This window comes from Desmodus rotundus, chromosome 8 (assembly GCF_022682495.2).
Source record: "Desmodus rotundus isolate HL8 chromosome 8, HLdesRot8A.1, whole genome shotgun sequence".
Lineage (NCBI taxonomy): Eukaryota > Metazoa > Chordata > Mammalia > Chiroptera > Phyllostomidae > Desmodus > Desmodus rotundus.
The window spans coordinates 121570431-121596845 of record NC_071394.1 but is presented as its reverse complement, the minus strand read 5'-3'; the positions used below and the strand labels follow the sequence as shown (position 1 = coordinate 121596845).

The following is a 26415-nucleotide window of genomic DNA, read 5'->3' as shown; positions in this document are numbered from 1 at the left end:
GAGGAGCCTCCAGTTGCCAGGGTCCAGCTCCTGAAGGACTAACCAGCAGTCACATCCTCTCACTGGCTTTCCCTAACCCCACACCCATGCCATTCCCACACTAGCATGTTGAGGAAACACAGTCCAGGGACATGAGACCAGTGGTCTGGACTGTCTAGTAGATTTAACTCTGTCATCCGAGAACATTTAGCAAGTTGCCTAGGGTAATAACAACAACAATAAAAGCTCATAATTTGAGTGCTTGCTGCGTGCCAGGGACCACTCCTAATGCTTTTCAAGTATTAACTCATAATAACCTCATGCCGAAAGTACCATCCCTGCACCTGTTTTAACTATGGGGCAGCTGAAGCACAGAGAGGCTAAGTAATTAGCATCAAGTCTTGTGGCCATTAATGGTCAGACCTGGGACTTAGCCCGGGCCGTTCCGAGTCCATGATGCTTGACCACTTTCTACGGCACTTTAATGAAGAGCATGTGTTGTATTCACTAGGGTATTGGGACCCCCGGGCCATGACACCAATAAAAGGCCTGGCTACTAATAACTGCCTGCCTCGTGGACGCCACGTGCTCCAGGAACAAAGCCGTGATCCTCGGTAATAACAGCCAGGAGTGGTGCTGTGGGTGCACTTTGCTTTCTGAATTCTCACAATAATCTCATTGGAGGTAGGGAATATGATTCCTATTTTACAGATGAGGAAACTGAGGCTCAACGAAGATCAGCGACTGGCGGATGGTCAGGCGGTGGACATACCTGAAAAGGCCCGCTACAGAGGAGTCACATTTACCCAACGAGCACCCCCTGCATCTCCTGCTGCCTGACCTACTTCAGGGCCAGGGAGGGTTGCAGAGCTGTGCCTTGGTTTGATGCTGACTCGTAAAAATGGCTGCTGCCGTTTGCAATTAGACACTCTAAGACCTCTATCCTGAGCCCTTAAATATATACAGTGACCTATGTGCTGATGTGGCCAAAGGACAAGGAACATGTGAAATTGTTCCCATTAAAATCAGCCCTGGAGGCAACCACCGCATAACCGAGTGGAAGGCCTGGCCAGGCCCTCAGGTTTTTATTATTGGATCACTGCCTTTCTCTGCCTATAAAGTTCTGCTCTCCCTCCCGCCTCCGCCATCAGCCTCTGCCCCTTCCCCCTCCCACTCACAGACACAACACCTTCTCCTAACAGCCTTTAATTAATGGAAAACCTTCAGCTGTTTCTACCCTAATAGGGGGTCTGTTCCTATCAGAATAATAAATCAAGTATACTCTCTGCTCTACAAGGTGTATTTTTGTTTGGCGGGGGTAGGGGAGGCGGTAAACAGCAAACATGCTGTGGGCACTGAGAGTTCTCGTCTAGTGCCTGGGAGACTCACTGTTTGGTTTCACGGCATCCTGGATTCACAACGCAAGGCTGCTTCAGCTCTTGGCAGGGAGTCAGCTACAGAGCTTCCTCACAGGACCCCAATTACATTGCTAACAGTAAAGAAGAAAAGTTGAACCAATTTTAGAACAAGAGTTAACAGGGAATGAGAAAAATCCCTGCTGTGATCTTTTAAAACATTCATTGGGAAATAGTTCCCTCTTGTGGCCAGACTGGAAATTGCCGCTCTTACCCAGAAAGTTTTCTGACTTCTGAAGGTTAATAAAACTTTTTGTGCCGTGAACCATATGGGCAATCAGGTTAAACCTGTGTATTTTATAAAGAAAGCCAATTACGTTAGACTTATTAATCCAATTATTAAACAAATGGAGGCCTTCCTAACATAGGTGCTTCTTTAACACAGTGAAAACAAGACCTAGTGGCAGGTCTAATTAACCATTGATGCAAAGTGGGGAACAGTGGAAGTGACATTTTGAGAAATTAGTAGCAACTGTAATGAGATATGCAAATAACCAGGATTTATAGAAGTGGCCAAGTCATAGGTTCTGGTAACACTGCAAAGGTCAGTATTTGACCTTTTGTTGCCATTTGTAATGGAAGGAAATCATACACTTCAGTTAGAGGCTGGCAAACGCAAGGCTCCAGTCTTTCCCCATTGTGGGGCCTGCGTCTCCTGAATTCTGTCCACACGCCCTGGTGTTGATGGAACCCAGGAATTCCAATCTAGCTTTATCTATTCGTTGACCGGTTTCTCCACATAAGGCAAAGAGGTCGCCGGTTTTGTAGTATTTCGTTGTGGGGGGAGGGGGCAGGGGCAGAAATGTTACTGTTTTCTCCAGGGTATGTGAGAACTGGGGAATCTGGGTTAAATTAAATTCAACACATTGAATGTAACTGAAATGATACCAGTCTAAAAGTCAGAGGCACTCTCTTCTGTCTCATCCCGACCGAACACGCCAGAAACAGGCGAACTTTCGGCCACAGACGGACCAGATGAGCCTGAAGACACAGAAGGGCCAACACTCCCATCACTTCCCCACAGCGTAGGGCAAACTTGCCTGTGCTACTCGCTGCTGAAACAGCCAGCCGTGTTGAGCCGTGTTGGCCCCTACCAGGGGCCAGTCCTTCGGGCATTCCTCCGCCCTGAGGAAGGATAACAACTACCTGCTTCAACAGCGTGGAAGTGGAGGCCGACAGGAGGGACGTCTTGCTCATAATCACACAGCTGCCCAGGGGGAGGCCAGGACTGGGCCCAAGTCAGGCTACTGCTAACAGCCGAATGAAGAGGCCACTTCAGGTGGGTAGGTGGCGGTTTCACAAACCAGGGAATTTAGTAACCAGGCTTCTCTTCTGGGCCCACAGCAGCAGTGGGTCTCTGCACCGCCCGCCTTCAAAGTTTCTAGAGGCTTTAACATGGTTCAGTCAGGTGTTGGGTCTAGACATTCTCAACAGCTCCTACTCCCTCCAGGCTCCGTCCGCGAACCCGGTTTTTACTGTTATAATGGTGGGCTGAACTATATTCCAAGGACGGGGAGGGGTAGGAGGAGCCTCCAACACCCATCCGGGGGTAAAAGGCCAGGTCCTCTCGCTGACCTGCTCCAACACTCCACACCTTGGGAGTAGTTTATACAACCCCGCAACCCTGCCTCTCCCACAGCGTGCCCCGAGCACCAGCACGGGTTTCCTCTGCGTGAGGGCAGAGCCGCAGCAACAACGCAGGCACAGGAAAGAGAAAACGCAGATTGGGGGAGCGTGAATGCAGTGCTGCCATCAGACCACAGCTGCAAGTGTGCACGCACGAAATCTTCTTTGCTATTGCAGAGAGGGCGCACACGCAGGTGGCTTGAATTGAAGCTGACCGACACACACACACAAGAAATATCCATTCCTTTCTTAATTGAAGTCACTCACTTCTGACTCTAAAGCCCATCCCACACGGGGTGATAAAAAATTCAGACTCAACATTTCATGCTGCCCAGCCTCGTGGTCCCTTCAGCTAGGGAAGCCCCACCTTGTTGGGACTGTGACCCCCCCCTCCCTGGGAATGCTGTGATCCCTCTATACCAAAAAGCTATCCCTTCTGAGATTGGAACTTCCTCCAAACCCTGGCCCCAGAGACTCCAGCTTCTGCTCCCCTACCCCCGCAACCACCCCCTGGGGCAGGAACGTGCAAAGGGTCTTAGCTAACCTGGCTGGAGCTGAAAACAGGAAGGTCACAGAGAACTCCCTCCCACAAATTCACATCCTAATATAATATCCACCTTCAAACTGTTGCCGGGGAGAGACCAAGTCAGGAGAGACCCCCAACCCGAGCTTGTTCCTTAGGTTTTCCCTCACTCACAAGACAAATTCAAGCGAGAGACCACACATAAGTGAAAACGCAAATTTATTTACGAAACACACATGAGCGCAAAGCTGCAGGTAGGCTCCCAGTGAGTCTGAATGCCCCACGTACAGAGGAAATAAAGTTGTCCGTGAGTTTGTTTTATACACTTGAGATGAGGCTACAAGTGGGCACCCAGTAATCTGAACGCACCACCCGTTGGGTTAAATACTTCAGTCAGCTTCTAGGAACCCCTCCTTCTCCCCTTCTAAACCTTGGGAATAAATGTGCAGCTACAAAGGCTGTCTTTTTCAGCTAGGAAAGGCTCTTTGTCTTAGTGAAATTAAGAGGCTGCCTTTCCCAGGACACAGAGTTTCAAGGACCCTCCTCCTCCAGCACTGTCTTTGCTTGGGAAGTTCAGAATGCCCGGCAATCTTATCAGACTGGGCTCAGGACTGCTGAGTCAGCGGGTGAGACAGATCTCTGTCTGCCGCCCCGCCTTAGCTTGCTGCCTATCCTACCTAACAAACCCAATGGCCGCTCCCGGCTCAACTGCACTCCTCCTGGAAAAGAAATCCCTCGAGGGCAGCTGCATCTAGAATAGTTAAGTAGTCCCTCCACATTTAACGTTGTTGAGGGGGAAAAAATGGCTGAATGGATAATGGATGGGTGGAATGAGAGCAATCACCCTATAAAACAAATACTCTGAAACCAGGGAAACTTTTTATTTAAAGTCTTTTACTCCCCCACTCCACGAGGGCCCAGCTCCACCTCAGGCCAGCCCCAGGCTCACACCGACTCTGTGGCCTGTCTCCTCCTGTCCTGTGAAACGGGATGAAGTCAGTGGCCCCTCCCTGGTGGCTGCTCTGCTAAAATGAGTTTGTGGGTTTTAAATGCTTACAAGCAGACCCAGCACGTGCCAAGAACCCAATAATGTTCGATGGCTTTAGCAGCAGCCACACACAGGCGAAAGGCATGTTTGTCCTTACAGATGTTCAAATCATAGGTGGCAGGTGCAAGAGACCTGAGCCCCAGCTCAGCCACTCAGCAGCCATGTGACCTTGCACACGTTGCTCAACTTCTCTGCAAGCTGATTCTTGGGTTTGGAGTGTGAATAAAAACGTGTGAGGCCTCGGCTCAAAGTGCAGGGCAATGTACAAAGGCAATGGTGAGGGCCCAATACACCTGTATCACTGGATGGCCATTAGTTCAAAGGGACTGAAGCAACTTTTAAGCAAAAGGAAGGCCATCAAGGACCCGTGGAATGAGGGCAGGGTCCCTTGCAGGCAGGGGGGCTAAGGCAGACTACTTGGGCGTGCCCCGGGTTACCCACAAAGGCAAGCCTGGTCAGTGGGCAGAAACCCTGGTGCACAGGCTCGAGGCAAGTTCACGTCTGCTCCCAGATAGTTCCTAAGCCAGTCCTGCCCTGCGGTAGTAAATGCTAAAGCAGTTCAAGCATGCTGAGCTTCTCAGTCACCTTCCTGTAGGCCAGAGCACAACCTGAGTTCCAGGGAAGGTCCCTTAGATCCCCCCCCTCCTCCTCCCACCTGACACACTGAGGTTCCCAAGCCCTCGGTGTGAACTCTGTACTCTCCAACCCAGATGCCAGGGAGGTGACGACAAAAAAGATTGAACTATGACCAGTTTTTATAGACTTAAAACATACATAATAGGGATTCAGACAGGTTCATTCCTGGAGCGAGCTTTTTCACCTTGAACAAACCTGAAAAGCATACAAAAATCCACACGTTTTCGGATAAATTGTGTATTCTCAGCTTCATAATAAAACAGTTGCGTCTGACCTTAACACATGGGAGAACTGGTTAGAAAATAGAAATGTTTTCAAAGATGAACACATTTCACTACCCTCCTCCGCTGAACAACTGAGTAACATAATCTTGCCAAACACTTCCAAAATTAACCCCAAAATGACACTTGAAGACAGCAGCCATCTGAGAGAACTGGGGCAAGTCATAAGCAATGAAAATATGGTCCATCCACGATAAATCATAGAATTGACAGCTACTAATAAAACATTTAAACATTACCTTCCTTTTACAGTCTCATGCATTTAGTCAAAGTGGGTATTTTTTATGTCCCAACCCACCATTTGTTGAAGAAATTACAGAAACTATAAAGCTGAAGGATAAGCACTTTAAATAAGAATTCATACTCCAAGGAAGTAAGAATCTTTCAACTTTTATTTCCAGGATACATTCATCTGGAACCTTTTAGTTTCTTTACAATTCTCCCCCTAAGAGAAATGAATACAATAAAAATATAATCCAACTACCAGCAATGTTTTTAACCAGAAAAAAATCTAAAATCTCTGGTGTGATAGATAATATAGGATCTTTTTAAAAATATAAACTTCATACCAGAAATAAAGCCTGAATATTCTCTTTTTCTTTAAAAATAGAATTTTTCCTTCTTTTCTCTCCATGTAAATCTTATAATTATCATTTAGTTCTGAAGTCTACTTTTAAACTAGTAATTGCAACACTGTAGTGCTGTTGTTTTCTGGCCTTACTTTGTATCCTGTTCTGTGAATCAACTAAGAATTTAACGTGTTCAACAACCAAAAAAAAGAGATGCAACTAGGTTTAATAGCAAGAGTCAAGATATACTGATCATTTAAAAAAAACCATTAGCAAACTAAAACCTACTTCGCAAGTTGCATTGTACAAAGCACTTTTGCAAACAGTAAAGCTCTAATGGAAGACTTTTTTAAAAAATCTGTGTTGGACTAAAAAGGCTGCTGACTGGGATAGAATGTCGAGGACAGAAGGCTGTGAAATCATGTTCTTTGTTCTGTAACTGTTTAGATTTGGGGAGAGAGAGAGATTATAAATTGCAAAGCGGGGTATGGGTACATGGATATCTCACAAAGACTGAATGCTTTGCAGTGATACATGAGTATTGTTCTTAACTGAGAATAAAGGCCAAGGGGCAGAGGAGTAGCCCAATACTTTACACCAGACTGAGAAGTCAGACCATCTGTCTCCAACTAGGAAAAAGAAACAAGAGAAGTTAGTGTTTACCCCACTTCTGAGTAGCTCTTTACGCAGAGCTTCATTACTTAAAGTCCAAACTCTAACATAAGTGGTCTGGGAATGGTTTCCTGTCCTTAGGATAGGGAGATAATCAAAAACCTAACTATAAACATAGTACAACACACCTGAACCGAGTGACACTCTCCTACCCCTAAAACCACCGCGTTATCCAGAACAACTTTTTTAGGTATTTTGTAGAACACTGAATGCTAAGCAAAGGATAAAAAAAAAGTCTGATAAGAATAATCCCAGTGAGGGCTTCATTCTTGTTTGCTGGAATACAAAACAGACGTAAGCAAAACTTCTCCCCAGGAGCCATCACAGTGAAACTGGGCCCACAAACTCAGACCCAGCAATGAAGGCCTACAGGAACTCGCCCATCTGCACCTAGACACAGATGACCGCAGGAAAGCACCCTCAGTCACCTAACGGAGGAACAAACAGGTAAGAGGGAACGGGCCCTGGTCGCCGCAGAAAAAGGCTTTGCGGGCAGACTTGCCCGAGTGAGGCATGCGGGAGGAGGCTGCCCCGAGGGACTGGAGAGCCTCCTTTGCTACAACTTCTGTGTCTCTCAGGCAGCAGGCCTCGCTCGGCACTGGAAAGGGGCTAAATGCCTTACAACTTCTCCGTTGGCCCTCAATGCGCTTACTCTCTTCTTTAGCGGATCTTTCCCCAAGAGAATATTCAGGCCAATTTTGTCTTTGTTTTTTCTGCATTAGTAAGAGTTATAAACTAGCGATTTGGAACACCCCTCTCACTGAGTATCTCAGGTTAGTATATGATAGCTTGAGTAGTCAGAGTGTAGAACTGAAATGTCATTTACACAAGAGTCAAACAAGCCCATGTCATACTTTGATGATTCCACATTCATAAAACTTAGCTTTGAGATGTAAAAAACTATTTTTTGCCAAGGTTTTAACTATTGGACATTTAACCAATTGCAATATTCCATGTAAAGGTCATTCATATTGCAGTAACATGCCTTCATGTTTTCTACATACAACAAAGTAAGGTTTTTAAAAAACATACACGTATTTCGAAACCAATCCACTCCTTTTTACAATCACACCTTCAGTCCAACATTTAAAATATAAACCCAAACTGTCAATGAAAACAATAGTGGACCAAGTGACAGTATCATTTAAATGAAACAATGCAAGAAAGTCAGCATTAAAACTTAAAAAATAAACACAAACCGATTCACTGGAGAACTGCTCATATGCCCAGTGTGTTCAGAAATGCACCCCACACAGAAAGACCCCGCTGTGATACCGAACAACTCACTCCTTCCTCATTTTCTCAGTCCATGAAGCACGGCTATTTTCACCGAGGTCTGCACAGTGATTAGCTGTCCTGACAGCAGAGACTAATAATTAAATACACAGCCTATTCCAGAGCGGGCATGTGCTCCCAACCACTGTTTTCTGTTCTCCCTGAAATATAAAACAGTCCAATCTTCAGGAGCATAAAAATGAAAGGGCTTGAATCTATTCACGTACATTGCGCATTAAATGTTACTAAGTTAAGACAGTAAGGTGGAAAAAAAAGAGTAGCAGGGTACAGTAAATTTCCTTTAAACAATCCCATTATATTAGGCAGTACTGTCAATGATGTATTTTAACCAGGTTATAAAAAAAATTACCAGAAACTGTACCAATTTCTTGGAGAAACTAATAAAACATTAAATATACATGTTTATTTGTATATTTCTTTGAAGCATCTTTGGTACCAATTGTGTTCCTTCCACATTATAGGACTTTTCAAAATAAATTTCATAATTTAATTTACTAATCATACGAAAGATAAATTATGATACTATTCTTTTGGTTTTCCTGTAAGACGTACTTGAACCTGACTATTAACTTGCACTAATCATGCACTTAAACACAGTACCTGTTTAACTCATGTACATATAACATGAAACTAATACCAGAAAGAAATTAGACAGTAATGAGAATCAATGACAAAACATAACAATAACAACTGTTCTGAAGTAATTTATTTTTAAATTATAAGATTACAATGCTTTGATTATGCAAAATAGCATAATGGAAATTAAACCAAATCAATAAACCAAAAGAGAAAGAAAACTTGGTTTACTTGAATATCAGTACTTAAACCATCCTAAGTATCTGATGTCCCAATCACATCTCATGTAGACGTAAGTATAATCATTTCAAAGGTTCACCTGTGGGTTTAATTTCTCGTTTCCAACTTTTGGGAACTGGAACATAACTTGTCTCAAACCCCATTATGCCTAATAGTGTTCGCACTGCACCAGCAGCGAGTCTCCCGTGTGCAGTCAGGTGTGGGATGGGACACGGAACAGCTTCCAGTGTCTGGCCGCAGACAAATACTATACACTGCATTCAGTACAGCAGAGAGCGTTATATTAACCGGAGCGCGGAGTTTAGTACACTTATTGCAGGACTGGCATTTCTTTCCCTTCTGACTGAACCAGCGGAGCGTCTGAGCTGGCATATTACTGCTGTGGATAGTAAGACTGCTGTGGGGGCTGAGGGAAGGGGTATGAAGGCTGCGGGGGTCCTGGGTACGGAGCCTGTCCAGGGCTCTGCTGATACAGGGGCGGGTATGGCATGTTGTACTGGCCATACGCGTAAGGGTTGTAGCCCATGGGCATGGGCATCTGGCAATACCTGCCGGGAGGAAGAAGACAAAAGAGCGGGGTTGGTAAATCACATACTGAAAAAAAGAAACATGTAACAATTATTCTAAAACCCAGTTCTTTCAAGAAAGCATTTGTCTCCATTTCTCAGTCTACTAGAGAACAGTGGGGAGAAAAAACAGCTTGTTAGGGAAAAGTGTTCCTAATTCTGTTATTAACTGACATAAAAGAACATCAAGTTCATTGTAATGCACATAAATTTACTAATTAAAAAGTCCTAATAATGGGAAGACAGAATGCACGTACTAAGTAAATTTGAAACACACTTAAAAAAGTCAAATGCCTTGATTTTTAAGATTAACAAATTATCACAAAGAAAGCTGATCTTTAAGAAAGTACATTCCATAATTACATAAATTTCTGCTCAACAGTTTATCAAAATGCCAAGATTCCAAAGTACAGGTTGGTGAATAAGACCATATCAGTCTTGCTTATGCTAAGCTCAAAAAAGACACCTTGTTTATCATCTAAATAAACAAGATCAAAAAAATACATCTGAAATCCAGATTTATTTAATATAAACCCAATATGAAAAAACTAAAAACATACAAATGCTTAGGAAGTGGCTATCAACTACTCAAGTGACTATAACATCGTTTTTATTTGTGTACAAGCTGACAGGGCAGCTTATCCATCCATGACACACCCATGCACAGAAGCAACGACCCTGTTTTTAAAAGGTTAGGCAGAGGTAGAGACTGAGCCAACCTCGGGATATCAAAGTTTCAGCCTTACCCGGGATATCCTGGATAGGTGGGGTAGGGGGGTCCCTGGGCCTGTGGAAGGGGGGCTGAACCAGGAGTCTGTGGTGCAGCTGGTGCAGTAGTTCCAGTCCCCGCTGGAGCTGTCGCAGAAGCAGCTCGACTGGCTGGAAGCACAGGAGGTGGAGGCCGGGCTGGGGGCTGGGGCTTAGTGGTCTATAAGAAAAAATTGGCATCGACTACAAAATGTTTCATGTTTTTCTCAAATTGCTATCAATTAAAATAAATAAGGACACATAAGAAACTCTAGAATCCAACCAGATATACTTCAAATTCCTATTCTTAAATGTTGGCTTATTACTCTAGAAATGTATCATATCTGAAGAATAATTCTCCAGTCTGTGGATCCTCCGTACCCACTGCCCTTTTCCTCACGCCGCACATTTAATCATTTACTGCTCATTACAGCTCCCACCAAACCTGAGACATTTGAGGTGGAAGGAAGGAGCAGGCCAGATACAGTTTATCCCTGTAATCTTGTCCTGGCCCCAACATGTTATGAAAATTATCAAATACCAGGAAACTTAAAAGAATAGTATAATAAACATGTAAGTTTTAACATTCTCCTACATAATCGTAACACCATTTCACCCTATGAAAACTAACACATATTCCCAAATATCCTCAAGTATCTACTCCACACATTCCAGTTTCCCTATTTACCGAGAACAAAACAAAACTGTTACAGGGGTTTTGATGAACCAAAATCCAATCAAGGTTCATGTTTTGCTCCTGATGATTACGACTCTTTCCTCTTTTGTAATCTAAAACATTCCCTCTGCCTCCTTTTTTTCTTTCTATGACATTCACTTCTAGAAAAAAAACCAAGCCAGGTGTCCCACAAAATGTCCCAGTTCTAGACTTGTCCAACTGTTTCCTAACAGCACAATTTAACTTCTTGTTTTATTATCACATCTCCTACAAATGAAAGACTGATTCTAAAGACCTGGTTAGATTCAAGATTTTTTTTGGCAAGAATTCTTCATATTGCAAAACATCAGGCTGGTCACCTGACAAAAATGGAGACACCAGACTTCTCCAGTGTAAAGTCTCTTTTATCCTTTACAGCAAGCGAGCTGTCACTAAGGTAAAACTCCCATTTTAAAATCATGCGCTTACTGACCGCCATGGTCCTTGGTGCTGGAGTCGGCGGAGTGGGGGCATGTCCCCCCGCTGGAGAGGCCTGATACGCAGGTGTAGGAATTGAAGGAGCACTAGGTTCTCTGGCAATGCTTTGCTGCAAGTCCCTGATTAAAGACAAAAGTGTTCAAAATTAACACCATATAAGAAAACCCAACACATAAAATACCAGGTGTTTTTCTTCCCTTCGCACATGAAACACTGAAAACAATGATGGTATTTTAAAATATCCTACATTCCTGATCTAACCTAGAACTAGCTTAAATCTTTTTCTCTCTTCTATTTAATGAAGTGGAGTTAGTTCTCATTCTACTTCTGAAGCCTAGGAAAAAGGTAAACTTTCTCAGATCAGTTACGGCTAGAGTACAGAACATGGCAAACAGGGCAAGTGGCCCTAAAAGACTACCCACTGTTAGTGAGAGGCCAGCCCCTGGAGGAGAAAACCTAACACAAGGACCTGTCTCAAAATAATCAGAAAATTACAACTGCTCATAGTCACGTAGCTAGTATTTTAATCACTACATTTTATCAGTGTTTGTAGAAACCAAAACAACAGATGCAAAAGCTAACCTACTCAAACTATTTTGTAAATTTCTAAATACTTTCTAAAGATATTTTTTTAATGTGGCACTGCAATATTTCATGTTAAAAACTACTTCAGTATCTACTACTAAGGTAAATTCTTAAAAGATAGCTGGAAAGACCATTAAAATATAGTACTAGAAACCAGGAAAATATTTTAAAATCCCCTCTAACGATAAATTGAAACCCATCCCAAAATCTCACTCAACAAAACAGAAGTGCCGTAAGTGAAAATTGCACACTAGATATCTAAGATTTAGTATGGGGGAGGGAAGGAGTAAAATAGCTCCTTCATAATTTTTGCATTGACTATATTTTGAAATGATACTACTTTGGATATACTGGGTTAAATAAAATATTGAATTTTATTTCACCTGTGTCTCTTAGCTTTTTTAATGTGACTACTAGAAATTAAATCGTGTTATGGGACTGCACAGTATTTCACCGTACACGTGTAGCTTCATTTTACCAACCCTAGACATTTGATTTGTTTCTATTATTTTACTGTTGCCGGTATTATTGGACAGTTGAGTCTTAGAACATTCAGGCCCACGCTATTCACAGTATAATAGCCCCAAACTAAAAAGTACTCAAATACTCAGTAACAGTACAGATGAACAAACTTGTAGTATAGTCATACAATGAAATGTACACAGAAACATCACACAGATGAATCTCACAAAAAGAATGTTGACTTCTGAAAGCCATCACAAAAAAAGCGCACGACTCCGCTGTCCAGGGAAAAACAGGAGAAACTAGTGTGTACTTCCACAGCCAAGACAGTGGCTGCCATGGGGGAAGCGGGTGCTTCCGGGGTGCCTAGAAGTGCTCCTCACAGGGCTGTATTCAGTGTGTGAGAATCCAACAAGATGTATTTATCTATATGTACTTTCTTGTGCTTTTGTTTTACATTCCATGAAAACGTTTCAAAGAATGTAGGCCCTGAGTGTCAACAGTGACTTTAACAAAGTTAAACTCTCAGATTTTTATGATGTCTGTTGGGCCTACTTCCCCACAATTCATTCACCTTTCAACCATGGAGCTGACATCACTTGGTAACTCATGTCAGTCTCACTGATAATAAATTTCAAATGTTTTTCCCAGTTTGTTACATTTTTTTTAATCTTCACCTCAGGATTTTCACTTGCTTTTTTAGAGAGAAAGAGAAGGGGAAAAGGAAGGGAAAAAGAGAACATTGATGTAAGAGAAGCATCGATTGCTTGCCTCCACAAGCACCCAGACCAGGGATCTGGGCTGGAACTGCGGTCCTATGCGCCCACGCCCCCAAACAAGGCATGTGCCCTGACCGGGAATCAAACCCGGAACCTTTCAGGCACGGGACGGCGTTCCAACCACTGAGCAACACTGGCCAGGGCCCCAGTTTGTTACATTTTGACTCTGCTTATCATGTTATAATTAACTCATCCCTTCTTTTAATGGCTTCTGGATTTTAAGTCAGAGTTGGGAAGAGACTTCCCGTTTTAGCTTCATTAAGGAATGCCTCCATATTCTCTTTGGACTTTTCATTTTATACATTTCAAGTCTGATCAACCTGAAATAACGTTCATGTATAAAAATAACTTTTGTTTTCTAAATGGCTAGGCAGTTGTCTCTAACTTAATCTGATTGTTTAAGGGCATTTTTAAAATAAATTCACATACGCATCTCAATCTATTTCTATTTTCTTTTGTTTTGGGGCTGTCTAAACATGTACCAACTGTGTTTTAAAAGACAATATTACATACTTTAATATCTGGTAGAATTAGTTTCCCCTTACTCTTTTTATTCAATTTTCCTGGCTAATCTTTGTTTCTCTACTTGAGCTTTAGGATCCACTAGTCTAGTTTCAAATGACAATCTGTTGGGGATTTTTAATTAAAATTATTATTTATTTTTAGAGAAAGAGAGGGAGAGAAACATCAGTGTGTGGTTGCCTCTCATGCGCCCCCTCCTGGGGACCTGGCCCACAACCCAGGCATGTGTCCTGACTGGGAATCGAACCAGCCAAGAGAGGGAGAGAAACATCAGTGTGTGGTTGCCTCTCATGCGCCCCCACCTGGGGACCTGGCCCACAACCCAGGCATGTATCCTGACTGGGAATCGAACCAGCCACCCTTTGGTTCGCAGGCCAGTGCTCAATCCACTGAGCCACATCAGCCAGGGCTTTTTTAAAATCAAAATAATGTCAAACGCCTAGGTTTATTTAAAACTGACACCTTTATGAATCTGAGACACCCCATCCAAGAATATTGCACGTCTTTCAGCTTGCTTAAGTCTTCCGTGTCCCTGAACAGCGTCTAAAGGTTCTCATCGGACAGATCTCACGTAGGGTCTCTTCCTCCATTGTTTTCCATGTCTGTTTATATGAAAGTTTTTGATTCCTACAAACTCTTTTATGATCAACTATGTTCGGTAATAATTCTTTTATTATTTGCAGCTTGGGGGGGGGGGTTGAATCTCCTCTGTTTGCAAGTTGTACAATCATAAAATCTGCAAGTAGTGACAGTTTTACCTCCTCCCTTCCAGTGTCTCTATTTATGCCATCTTCCTCTTAGCTGAATATGCTGGCTGGTGCTGCCAATATATTATTAAATAATAGTGGTGCTGGGCACCTATGGTCTTTTCCTGGCTTTATGGGGAATGTTCAGTGTTTCCCCATTAACCACGATGCTGAGTTTTGTGCAACAGACACGTGCATATATATTTTTTCATATGAAGGAAGTATCCATCTACTCCCATTTTGTTCAGTACCAAAATAGTTATATTTTCAATGCTTTTTCTTCATCTATGAAAAGATTCTTCTTCTCCTTAGATAGAGAAATACTGATGCAATCATTTCATTACTGGAGTAACTGTCCCTCTTCCCCTTGGTAATGGTTCTTTAACATACTGCAGAGTATCAATGGCATTTTATTTAGGACTTTTATATCCCTATTCACAGATGAAATTGGCCTGAAGACTGTGTTCTGTTTTAATCTTTGTTGGCTTTTCTTAATAATAAGGCTAATTTGCAGGGAGACTTTTTAAAAGCTCTGGAACCTATTAGAAAGCATTCTAATTATTTGCTTTTTGAAGGTTAACCAGAAATACTCTCTAAAATCAAGTGGCCCTGCCCCGCCTTAGTGGAGGGAGGTAGCTCCTTGGCATCTTCTCCCACCCCTTCTATGGACAGCTGCTGACATAGGGGCAGCGTGGTGAGCAAGCGTGCGGCTGGCCGAGAGCTCCGGGAAGGCTCCTGCACACGACAGACTCTGAGGTCTCCATGTCCTTCACCAATGAACACGGGCTCGTACACACCCGAGTGGCAGTCTGGCTCACGTCTGCCCCCCCGCAGTCCCCGGAACAACCATGCCGCTCTCTCCAGTGCCACCGGCCTACCCTTGTTTACCTTTTTATAAACCACTTACGTTTTTGCCTGACTACACACAGGATCCTGCCATTATTTTGAGGCTAATAATTCATATGCCTTGGTGTTGGCTGGCAGTTTTTGTTAATTTTTTCCAACCATAGACACATCCTTTCAACAAGCTTGTACTTATTTTAAGAACAGGTTCTTGAGCATTATCATTAAATATTTTATTCACTGTTTTGGTTTTTCTTCTATGAGGGAAATTCAGTCTTGCATACACCAGACTTTCTTTACCCATTTCTAATTTTTTCAATCCTATCTTTACTTTGGTTTCCTCTTCTTTTGATTTCCTCATTGCTACTCTCTGCGTTCCTGTGCGTTCTTCACTGCCTCCTTCTCCTTCGGTGCTCCGTCCCATTTCAGCTCAGACGTGTGATGCTTCTGTTCCTCCTCTCCTTTCATGAATTCTGATACCACATGTTACCACCTCCTGTTTACTTAACATCTTGAGTTCTGGCATTTCTGTTTTTGGTGTGCCTTAGAGAGATAGCTTCCTAATGCTTTTTTAAAAAAAGGTCATAGTGAAATCTAAGCTCAGAACATTCACCTGTCCTGTGACAATATTACTCTGGTAAATATTCTTCATCTATTAAGTTTTGTTAAATATTATCAACTCCCTAGTGCTTATTCAGAATGGACTGAGCCCTGTGTTACTGGCCCAGTTTCTCCGTAGTCTCCTTCAGAAAGCGACTTCACTGGTGTTTTCTGAGCTATTCGCCCTGTCTTCCCCATGTTCTGTGCCTCTAGTTCATGTAAGGAACCAATCTGTCACCACGAGGTAAACTGCTTATGTTTACTGGCATTTCCTGAGGTCTGCCACCCTGCGCTGTTCCATTGTCGTGTGACACCACTACTCTTCTCGCATCCAGAGTTCCTGCTGCGCCCAGATCATGTAGCTGCTTGCTTGCTTTGTAAAATACCCAGGAGAAGAGGAAACTGCCATCTCACACTGCCAAGTTTACCCCAAAAGTCTCCACAAGGTTTTGTGGGGTTTTTTTTTTTTAAGAAAAATACCTAAGTACAATTTGATACAGAAAACAGACTTACTTTAAGAGCTCATCTCTTTCTGTCTTCCGTGCAAACACTATGTCACTGCATTTGTTCTGGAACCTGACCAGGATTTCAGTCAGCTCATTGTAAAACTGTAGGCAAAGAACAAATATAATAAGCCAGAACCATTTTTTAATTTGAGGAGATACACAATTTCATCATCATCTGTCAATAACAGTTAAAAATGAAAAACTAAAATCGTCTACATGAGACACTACTTATTACACTACTTAATATTAAGTAAGAGCTAAGACTCCTAAAGAAAATAAAAACTAATAAAATCACTTTTAGAGAACACTGTCACCAGACATTAAATGGCAAACGTTAAAAGCTTCGTGAGCCACGGACATCTTCCCAGTTCCATCAGAAAAGTCAACTATGTAACGAAGACGCTAGGCCTGTCTCACTGGAAGGCCCAGATGTGCCCATTCACTGCGGAAACGCAGGCGTCCTCTCAGAAGCCCTTTAGAAGAATTTTCAAAGGGTCTCTGGAGAGTTTCTCAGCTTATCTGTTTCAACAAAGCTTTTTAAACAAAATTAAAATAGTATTTTACTATACTGTTTTGAGAGGCTCTGAGTATTTCTACCCTCTCTTCAGATGCCTTTACATTGTTTCTGCTGTATTTACAGCAAGAGAACTTCACTCAGTGATCACTACGGGCTGAAGTGCCAAAGGAGTGGTGTTTCTGAAAAATGTAAAAATCACTGGTTCCCTCAGAAGCCAAGTAATTGACAAAAAACAAGTATAAGCATTTCCCTAAACTTTTTAAATAAGCAATAAAATACTTAAAACATTCACAAGTCTATCATCACCCAAACCACTAGCACAGAATGTAAAAGCCACACCTACCCACCTTCCCCCACAAAGATCATCTGTTTCCCCATAACTCATTCACTTTGGTCAACTTTCCATCCCCCAAAAAAGTGTGATTAGCTTTTAATGTCTCTGGGCTAATTTCTGCTACACCAAATATCTAACTCCTTTCATACCTGGTAAAATACACAATTCATCAAAGTTCCCGTGAAATGTTGCCACCTTCAGTAAGCTCTTATTAACAAAACTCTCAGAAGTTAAAGCTTACAAATATGAGGCAAAAATAACTTGGTCCAACTGTAAAAAATACTAACTTCCCCAACCATATATTCACATCTACACTGGACAGCTGTTGTTTCTTTTATACACATACCTTTGTGCCCTCCTCCAAATTAGCTACAAGTTCAACAAAGTTGTCATATGCAGTAGCCAAATTCTTCAAAACTTCTTCTCTTAAGTTAGCTTCATTGTTAGATTGTTTCATTTTTGAAAATTCCTGGTGCGAGACCTTATTTAAAAAAAGACTTATGTTATTTGCATTTATTTATGAAATTCACACAGCTCCTAACATTTTTATCGATACTTTCCCAACTATGAAAATCATATGATTACATGCAGGAATTACTAGAAATTTACCTAATATTTCTTTGGGGTAGCGCAATGCTTTAAATCTTTCCTTAAGTAAATATCACAAATTCAGTGCATGTCACAACAATAATGATTACAGATCTCTATTAATACGTAACACTTGTAAGAAAGACAATCCTAAATGAACACAGATTTAAACCAGGCTTACCCCTTTCTTTAATTTTTTAAAACGTGTAAACATGCGTCTTATTAAAGCATATAAACGTCACCTGAATATTCTGAAGAAGCCCTTCTTGTCTCTTTAGAGACTCCTGGACTCTGGTCTTAAGGCCCCCATAGATCCGATCCAGTTCAGTGACAGACAGCGCTTCTTCGTTTATCACACCGTCTTGAGCCAGAGCAGTCAAAAATTTGCTTGTCATGTCAAAATTCACTGACTTCAGGTCACTCTCAAGACCCTCTCTTTCCTTTTTTACCTCATCAAGATTTGCCAACAAGGATTTTAATACGTTTACAACCTTAAAAAAAAAAAAAAAAAAAAACCTTAGTTTATTTGCCAAAAGAAACCAGAAGCCAATTTATATACAAAGGTTCAACAAAGGCTCGTCCAGAGCCAGGACGGGATGACCTCTCAGACAGCCAGGTACAAAGTGCGCATCCGACTCACGTAGATGCAGACGCTGCACCTCTACTGGGCTCAGACTGCTGCAGCGCAGCAAGGGCGGCACTTACCGAACACCCAGTGTGTACCAGGCACTGTCCTGAACACCTGATAAACATAATCTAATGTTCCCCAGGTGAAGAAACTGAGCCTCAGAAAATTGATGTAATATGCCCACGGTTGCACAAATGCTAAGGAGCAGAGGTGAAATTTGAGACCTAAGTCTGCCTAACTCCAAGACCACTCTCTTACCCCTTCTACCGCATGCTGCCTACCTCTCATGAGGTTTGGGAAAGTGAATTTTGACGCGTAAATACCCTACTTTGCCAACAGAAAAACTGAGAAACAGACATATGGAGAGAGTCATGGAGACGAAAATAGAGATACATATGGAGAGAGCACACTAGATAAGAGAAGAGATAGAAAGATGAAATTTAAGCTGCTGACTTCATGTGCTGGGAGAGAAAGCAGGTTCTTACACATCTCTTCATATCATTAAGAGTTTTCTCTCTCTTATGCAATCCAGGCAGTGTCTGACTTAATTCCACATGACTCAAAAATACCACTTTATAGTGTCACAGTACCCGGGGGCCCTCTGCTGCCGCTGATGAACCGCCCTCTTTCACTCACGTCTCTTCACACTACTGCTGGGACCACGGAGGGTAATAACGCCAATCGCAATCCCCCACCCGCATGCCCCAATGATGCTCACAAAGAGCGCTGGAGAAGAGCCGAAGGAAGAAGGGGGCATCCACAAACCCCACCTACATCCATCCCCGTGTGTTGTCTTAACAGCAGCACTCCAACTCCAACGGATTTCCTCACCAACTGCTTACGGATAGGAATTCCCACCCACTCCTCGTTTAGGCCTAGCAAGCTCCTAGAAAGGACTGTGCAAAGAAGCCTTCTTTTGTGAAGACCGAGACCCAAGGAAAAGTCTAAAGTTTCTTCTAAATTTAGGTGATCTTCCTTTTGGCCTCTGTTTACCAACCATGTCTCCAAAGTGTCCTAATCTTAACATTCGGAGTCAATTAAAAAAAAAAGAAAATGAGGTGGAGGCAGCAGAAAGAAATATTACTCCTTGAGGTTCAAGAAAGATCACATTATAGACACTCTAAAAGGAAGGGAGACAATGAATCCTAACTGGACAGACAGGACAAACTGTTTGAGAAATCAAGTGGAGTCTGGTGTTAGACAACTCTGCATAAAAATCTTATTTCCAAGTAACTTCCAGGAAATGGAAAGAAGGCGCAGAAGAGTATGCGTGTGCAATTTTTTTTGCAAAAAGAAAGGCAGCAAGGACAAACCAGAAACTAGTGAATACATTACTTACAGAAAGTGGGTGGGAACAAGGCAGAACAAAAAGGGATGAGATTCTTCTGCATGCACCTTTTGTATCACAAACATTTTTTCACATTCGAAATTAAAATTAAATCAAAATTTGAATACAGAAACAAATGAACTCTTCATCAAAGTGAAACATAATTACATAATATTTCAACTCTGACTATATTCCCTTAGTGGACTTAATGGACTTAGTTACTGTGTAACCAAGGGCAGTTTGCTACCTAGAAAACTCAATTTTCTCACCTGCAAAATGAGAATAGTAATAGTACCTACCTCAGGAGTGTTGTAAAAACTGAAATACTCCATATAAAGTACACAATGTAATTTCCAACAGAGAGTAAGTGTCCAATCATATTAGCCATTATTATTAACTGGTAGTTAGGTTTTATGGTTTAACTCTATATTTTGGCTACGTTGTAGACTGAAGAAGTTAGGCATCTAAGCATTCAGACAGGGGTAGAGAAAAAGATTAAAAATTAAAGTATCCTTTTTGCTGAATTATAACTATTTCTGTAATTATGTGACACATTTTGTATTGGGGGAATGTAACAGGATAAAAATTTTAAAGGGTTGCAACAGTGTTATCTGTTAGCATATTTAAACTGATAATGGAACCTCAGCTATGACTTTGACTGAATACTTTTCCCTACAAATTCTGTTTAGCTCTCAGAAAAATAAGAAATGTCATTTTATTCTCTCTCTAAGTTATGTCAAACACAGGCTAGAAAGAAAGAGAAATAGTGCTTGCTTCAGCAGCACATGTACTAAAAAAGAAAAAAAAAACAGCCAGGTTAAATAAAACTGGGAAACAGGAATATGCAGAACTGGTTAAAAAATAGTCTTAATTAAGTTGAGCGTTAGGAACACTATAACTTGATCTTATATAGTATAGAAACTGAGATCTTCTCAACAAATAGTGAGCTAAAATTGTGGTGACAATACCCCCAAGTTAGCTAGGAAGCATTATGAAAAGACAGACATAGTTCACATAAATACAACTTCCTCTTCAGTGAAGAACTAACTGCACACAGGGCAGGAGAGTGATGTAGGAAGAGTCACAAGTTCTAATACCAGCTGTGTTATGAAGAAAAGCTAACTTCCTAACTTTTACGTTAGTGAGTTTTCTAGCCAGAATGGTAAAGAGGGACCAAAGAGCTATTTAATAAGTCTTATGACATAATGGTATGATTCTAAGTCTCTGAAAAAAAATGCCATTTGAAACAACCAATTTATAAATGAACTTTTAAACTGTTACATAGAGACAAAGATTCATTGTATGACAAACATCCTTTTTTGCTACCTGTCAAATTTACAAATTTAACCATATTTCAGATACTGGCCTCATTTTAACAGAGTAAATAACACAGAAGAAATGAATTAGATCGCTTCCAAAAATGAAATACCAGCAAGAAAAGGAAACCACTACCTAAATTTCTTACAAATCCCAGTTTACGACTCACGACTTAACATGTTATCAAGCTAAAGTATATAAATAATTAGAAGAATCCTGTGGTATTTACTTTTGTTTTATAAACCTCTCCAATTAGCTGTCAACTACAATCACATTCCTTTACTATGCTGGGGTGCCAGTGGTTGTCAGTCAATCAAATACTTTTGAATCATTATGTGCTGGGTACTGTTACAGGTGCTAAAATAGAGTTCTCTCCTTCCTGGGAAGAAGGGCAGGGCAGAGAAGGAAAGAATTAAACAAACACACAATAACAGAGTCATATGGTACACAAAGATTCTATTCACAACGGAGAAATGGAAGCCAAGCAAAGGGAAGAAAGTCTCCAATAGAAGGTAAAGTAAAAGTTAAGTCCTGAGGCGTGAACAAGCTTAGCATGTTCAAAACGGGGGGGTAAGAGGCCAATCTGGTTGAAGCATCATAAACGAGAAACAAAATGGAGAGAGATGAGCTCAAACAGAAAGGCAGGAAGGACATCACCTACAGCGCCTGCACTTCATCTTTCAGAGCAGGGGCTGGCACACCTCTCCTGGAAAGGCCCGCATGGAAGGTATTTTTGGCTCTGTGAACCATTCTCCACTGCGGCTACTCAACCTGCCTCTGTAGTGTGAACGCGGCCATAGACAAAATAAGCCAAGGAGCGTGGTTATGTCCCGAAATGTACCTACGGACACTGAAACCGGAATTTCATGTAATGTTCACTTGTCATGAAACACTATTCTTTTGACTTGTTTTCAACCATTTAAAAATGTAAAATGGATTTTTGGTTCATGGGCCATACCAAAACAGGAAGTGGGCTGCATTTGGTCCACAGGCTATAGTTTGCCTGTTTAGATTCAAAACTCTCCATAGCATTTAACAGCACCAAATAAATAAGAAATGCTCTCAATAAAATTTTCAGCTCGATTTCTCAGACCCTGTCATTTACGTTCAGGAAAGGCTGACATGAGAACACCTCCACACAACACGACAGCAGGAGCCTGGCCACACTTACCCGAGCACGAGGGCTAACTAGAGGGGTTTCCTGTCTACGGTAAGGACCCCGGGGCCCAGCAAAGCTCCTGGCTTACAGCAGGCCTTCAGCTACTGCGTGGTGAACAAATGCATGGATGGATGCCAGCCAGTCTCAGCACTTGTCTATGAACTTTGTTACTAAAGCTAAGAGTGAACGTTGTGTTTGTAGATCGTCCGTTTGTCTAGAAGGCACCTTTGTGTGAATCAAAACAAGCCCCCGCCGGGAGGGCACACGGCTTTAGACACTGCCGCTCCCTGCACCACGTCGGAGGAGAAGACGATGCTTGCCAGCCTGCGTCACCCCAGGAAGAGGCAATACTGTCAGTGTAAGTGGGTGTCACCTTTCTGAGGGGGAGAAACCTCTCTTTGAGTGACAGACCGCATTCACATGAGTTTTATTATAGCTGATGTCTTTTATTGTTGTTGTTAATAAATTACCGTACCTAATTTACAGATTAAACTTTATCACTGGCATGTTGCATAGGAAAGTATGTAATATATACAGGGTTCGGTTATGTTCCGTTTCAAGCATCATTATTCCCCTTGGATAGGCAGGGACTCCTCTGCCCCATCAGGTTCCCCACCCGACCCCTCTGGAGGCTCGGGTTCTGTGCACACTCGACTGTGCAGGCTTCTCTTGACTTAGGGGCTGGTTTCCACTGAACCCCTCGCAGCTGCTCTGGGCACACCTACTCACTCCGTCCTTGCATCCTAGCCATGTTCGCTTTTTCTGTCTTCCTACTCTCCTCATAACGTGCCGACTTGTTAGGAAGTCTCTGAAGAGAGGCTCCAAAATGCTGGGATTTAAGTGCTGTGTCATCTGTCCTCACAGCATTCTTTCTACAGTTATGCCCGTACTACAGTTACCCTGTCTACGTCTCATTGTCAACACTGGGCTGTCATGAAGGGTGAAGGCTCTGTGTGACTCCTTTGTGAACTTTTCAAAGTACCTAGCATAGTGCCCTACACAGATTAGATGTGTAAGTCTTGGTTGAGTAAATACACGAAATGCTTCGGTGCAAAGACAAGTAAGAAACAACAACAATGAGAAATTTTGAGATCTACCGTCCCAAGGAAATTCATCTTTTTCAAGTTTTCAGCAGTATTTCTTGCCCTGTGGCTTGTTTTCCTGCGTTCTTCAGGGCCTCTATCTTATCCTACTACGTTACCCCCTCAGGCACCAAATCGCACTTGCACCTTCTCCTCTTTTAGGACTCTCCAAATCAGAGGACCCACCATTGATTTTTTCCTTCCCGTCAACAGGAGAAGGGCCGTGATGACGTCGCCCATTTATTAACATGCACACTTTGTCAGTTTTCCTTTCAGAGGCAGTCCCAGTGGGATACGGTGGAGTGGGGGAAGGCAGTACAGAGTGACGTCAGAAACAGGGAATGTGTGGTCAGAATATCTAGATAAACCCAGTTCTTCCACTTCAGGAAATTTTCTCCCTTCTAGAAAACCTTAATTAAACACTATGAACATACAGAGTATATAGAATGTAGTCCCCAGCTCACAAGAGGCATTCAATAAATAGAAATTATTACTACAGGATAGTAATGGTATCAGTATAATTACCTACTATTCAGTGTATACATCCTGCTACTTTAAATATGACAACCTCAATTAACATCTGTATTTTTAAAAAGATGCCAGTAGGAAAGAAATCCCCAATTTGCTGTTTCTAATAGCTTGCACATAGTTTTCATAAAGAGATGACCGGCCACATCAAAATGCATCTTCTCACCTCGCTGCCCTGCATGGTCTTTGCCGGGTTGGCAGAAGGGATGGCAGCATTCAGCTCCGGCTCTGGCTTACACAAAAGCGCAATGGTGTCGCGGTGAGACTGGTAACGTTCTTTCACTTGTCCATCTGCTTGCACAGCTTTATCCAAAACTGCTCGGAAGTTGGCTCCCTCTGTGGGGAGAAAAGAATGGTATCAGAGTATAGCACTGATTTTAACAGTAATGCTTATAGGCTGATCATACTTTTAGTTCTGAGCTCCTCCTACACACCCCAATTTTTTGTACTTAAATTTCAGCATTTTGGAGCTCCTCTCTTAAGAGGCATCTGACTTTATCCCCCTTCTACAGGCCCCAATTTGCTAGATAACAGAAACTCAGCTCCTGTCCGTCTCTGCACTTCTTGTTCTGAAAAACCAACCACAAAGCAAAAGCATAGTTATACCTTACGATACATCTGTGGTCACTGTTCACCAAGTAACAGGTAACTGACATTAATCTTCCCCCACAAGTCATAAATATAGAAAGAAATCATTCATCCCCTTGTTACAACTTATTTAAAAAGTATCCTCTCTCAAAGGATCACTGGTTCAATTCGACATAAAAACACCAGTTTTCATCAAAATAATAATTTGGCTGCAAATTAACTGTTAAAAATCATCTCTTGCCACCCAGGATTCAAGTAAAATGAAATTATAAAGTCGTATCTATAATATGATCTCATTTATGTAAAATATGCACAGAGCTGAAACAGGAAAGGAAGAGTTATAGGATCATTTTAATTTTTACTTTATATCCTTCTTACGAATCTGAGCTTCTTACAATATACATGAATCACCTTTGTTATATATTTTTTGTCTTACAATGAACCAAAGAACAACACCTGGGTTTTCATAATAGCAACAGCTGCACTAAAAACAGGTTTACAATCGAGCCTAATTTAATCAAGCAAAAATATGGATCCAAATCGCGACTTTATTCATGTGAAAGTTATTCATGCACATTTTTACCTGCTCTTAAAGGCTTGTAGAGTTCATTGGATGCTGTCCTTTGCCAGCGTTCTTTGAATTTTGCTCTTAAATCATTGTCAGTTGCTTCTTCTTCATCCAATAATCTTAGTGACTTTCAAAAAGGAAGCAAAGCAAGAATGAGATATTTCTAATGTAAATTTTTTTTAATTTTTTAAATTATCATACTCAAAGTATGTGAGAATTAGTGAGATGGGACTACTCTTACTTTACTGGTTAAAACATAAATTGGTACAACAATTTTGTTGTGAAATTCATGTTATAATGTATTTAACAAAAAGTCCTGTTAAATTAAGGGATAGGTGAGCCATTACCTTACTCAGTAAAATTAAAAAAGGAAGAATAACTAAGAGATTATGTATAGCCATACACCAAGACAACTTTAACCAAAAATAAAAACAAACAGAAAGCTTTGGACCTTAGAAGCCATAAACAAAAGAGAGAGAAAATGGATTAACTACATGAAAATAAAAGATTTAGACTTCTATCCCAACAATGCACTGAAAACAAGCCTTTGTAATGCACGGCTGAAGAGACAGGACAGTGGGGTCCAGAAACACAGGAAAGTAGAAGCCAGTGGAGACAAACGTGAGAGCCCATGGTATGTGCTAATCTCTGATGGCCAGAGCAGAGGTCTGCAAACTTTTCCGTCAACCGCTGCAGTGAATATTTTAGGCCTTGGGGGCTACGGTCTCAGTCACATAGTCTTTTTTTTTTTTTTTTTTTAAACAACCCTCTTAAAATAGTAATCATTAGTGAACCATACAAAACAGGCCAGGACTAGCCCACTATCCTTAGTTTGCCAACTAGTAGCTTAGAGTGTGAATTTAACAGAACATGAGTAGAGCCCTGGCTGGTGTAGCTTGAGTGGCTGGAGCGTCATCCCGTAAACCAAAAGGTCACAGGTTCAATTCCAGGTCAGGGCACATGCCTAGGCTGCGGGTTTTTTCAGTCCCTGGTTGGGGCACATACGAGACGTAACCAATCAATGTTTCTCTCCCTCTCTCTCCCTACCCCCGCCCCTCTAAAATCAGTAAGCATGTCCTCAGGAGAGGATGAAAACAACAAGAACATGAGTAGACACAGACATATCAAGGGGCTAATAAGAGCAGGAGGACAGATCAAAGGCACTATGCTCCCTCAAACTGGGACATTTCCAAATGAGTGACACTCACTGGATGACTTTTTAACAAGAAAACCTCCCAACAAAAGGAAAACCACCTGTATGGAAGCTTGGTTCTGAATAGAAATGAAAAGTACCACCTAAGATTCCTAATTAAAAGCCTGAACTTAGACTGAAAACTACACTACCTGTATAACACAAAGTCCCAAGATGAACTTCCAATGTTAAAATTAACCACAAAAAACCCTCAAGT

At 41.8% G+C, this 26415-nt stretch overlaps 1 protein-coding gene across 2 annotated transcripts in view; it reads right to left on the bottom strand.

Moving 5' to 3' along the window:
* Positions 1 to 5882: 5882 nt before the first annotated feature.
* PDCD6IP (programmed cell death 6 interacting protein) overlaps positions 5883 to 26415 on the bottom strand; it is a 54979-nt gene continuing 34446 nt past the window's right edge. For both annotated transcript variants that reach the window (XM_053929527.2, XM_053929528.2), the window contains exons 11-18: positions 25022 to 25133; positions 24017 to 24186; positions 18052 to 18300; positions 17568 to 17702; positions 16378 to 16472; positions 11323 to 11446; positions 10174 to 10355; positions 5883 to 9409 (exon numbers count right to left, since the gene is read on the bottom strand). In XM_053929527.2, coding sequence (XP_053785502.1) covers positions 9235 to 9409; positions 10174 to 10355; positions 11323 to 11446; positions 16378 to 16472; positions 17568 to 17702; positions 18052 to 18300; positions 24017 to 24186; positions 25022 to 25133 — 1242 coding nt within the window. In that variant the 3' untranslated portion in view covers positions 5883 to 9234. The remainder of the gene's footprint in view (positions 9410 to 10173; positions 10356 to 11322; positions 11447 to 16377; positions 16473 to 17567; positions 17703 to 18051; positions 18301 to 24016; positions 24187 to 25021; positions 25134 to 26415) is intronic.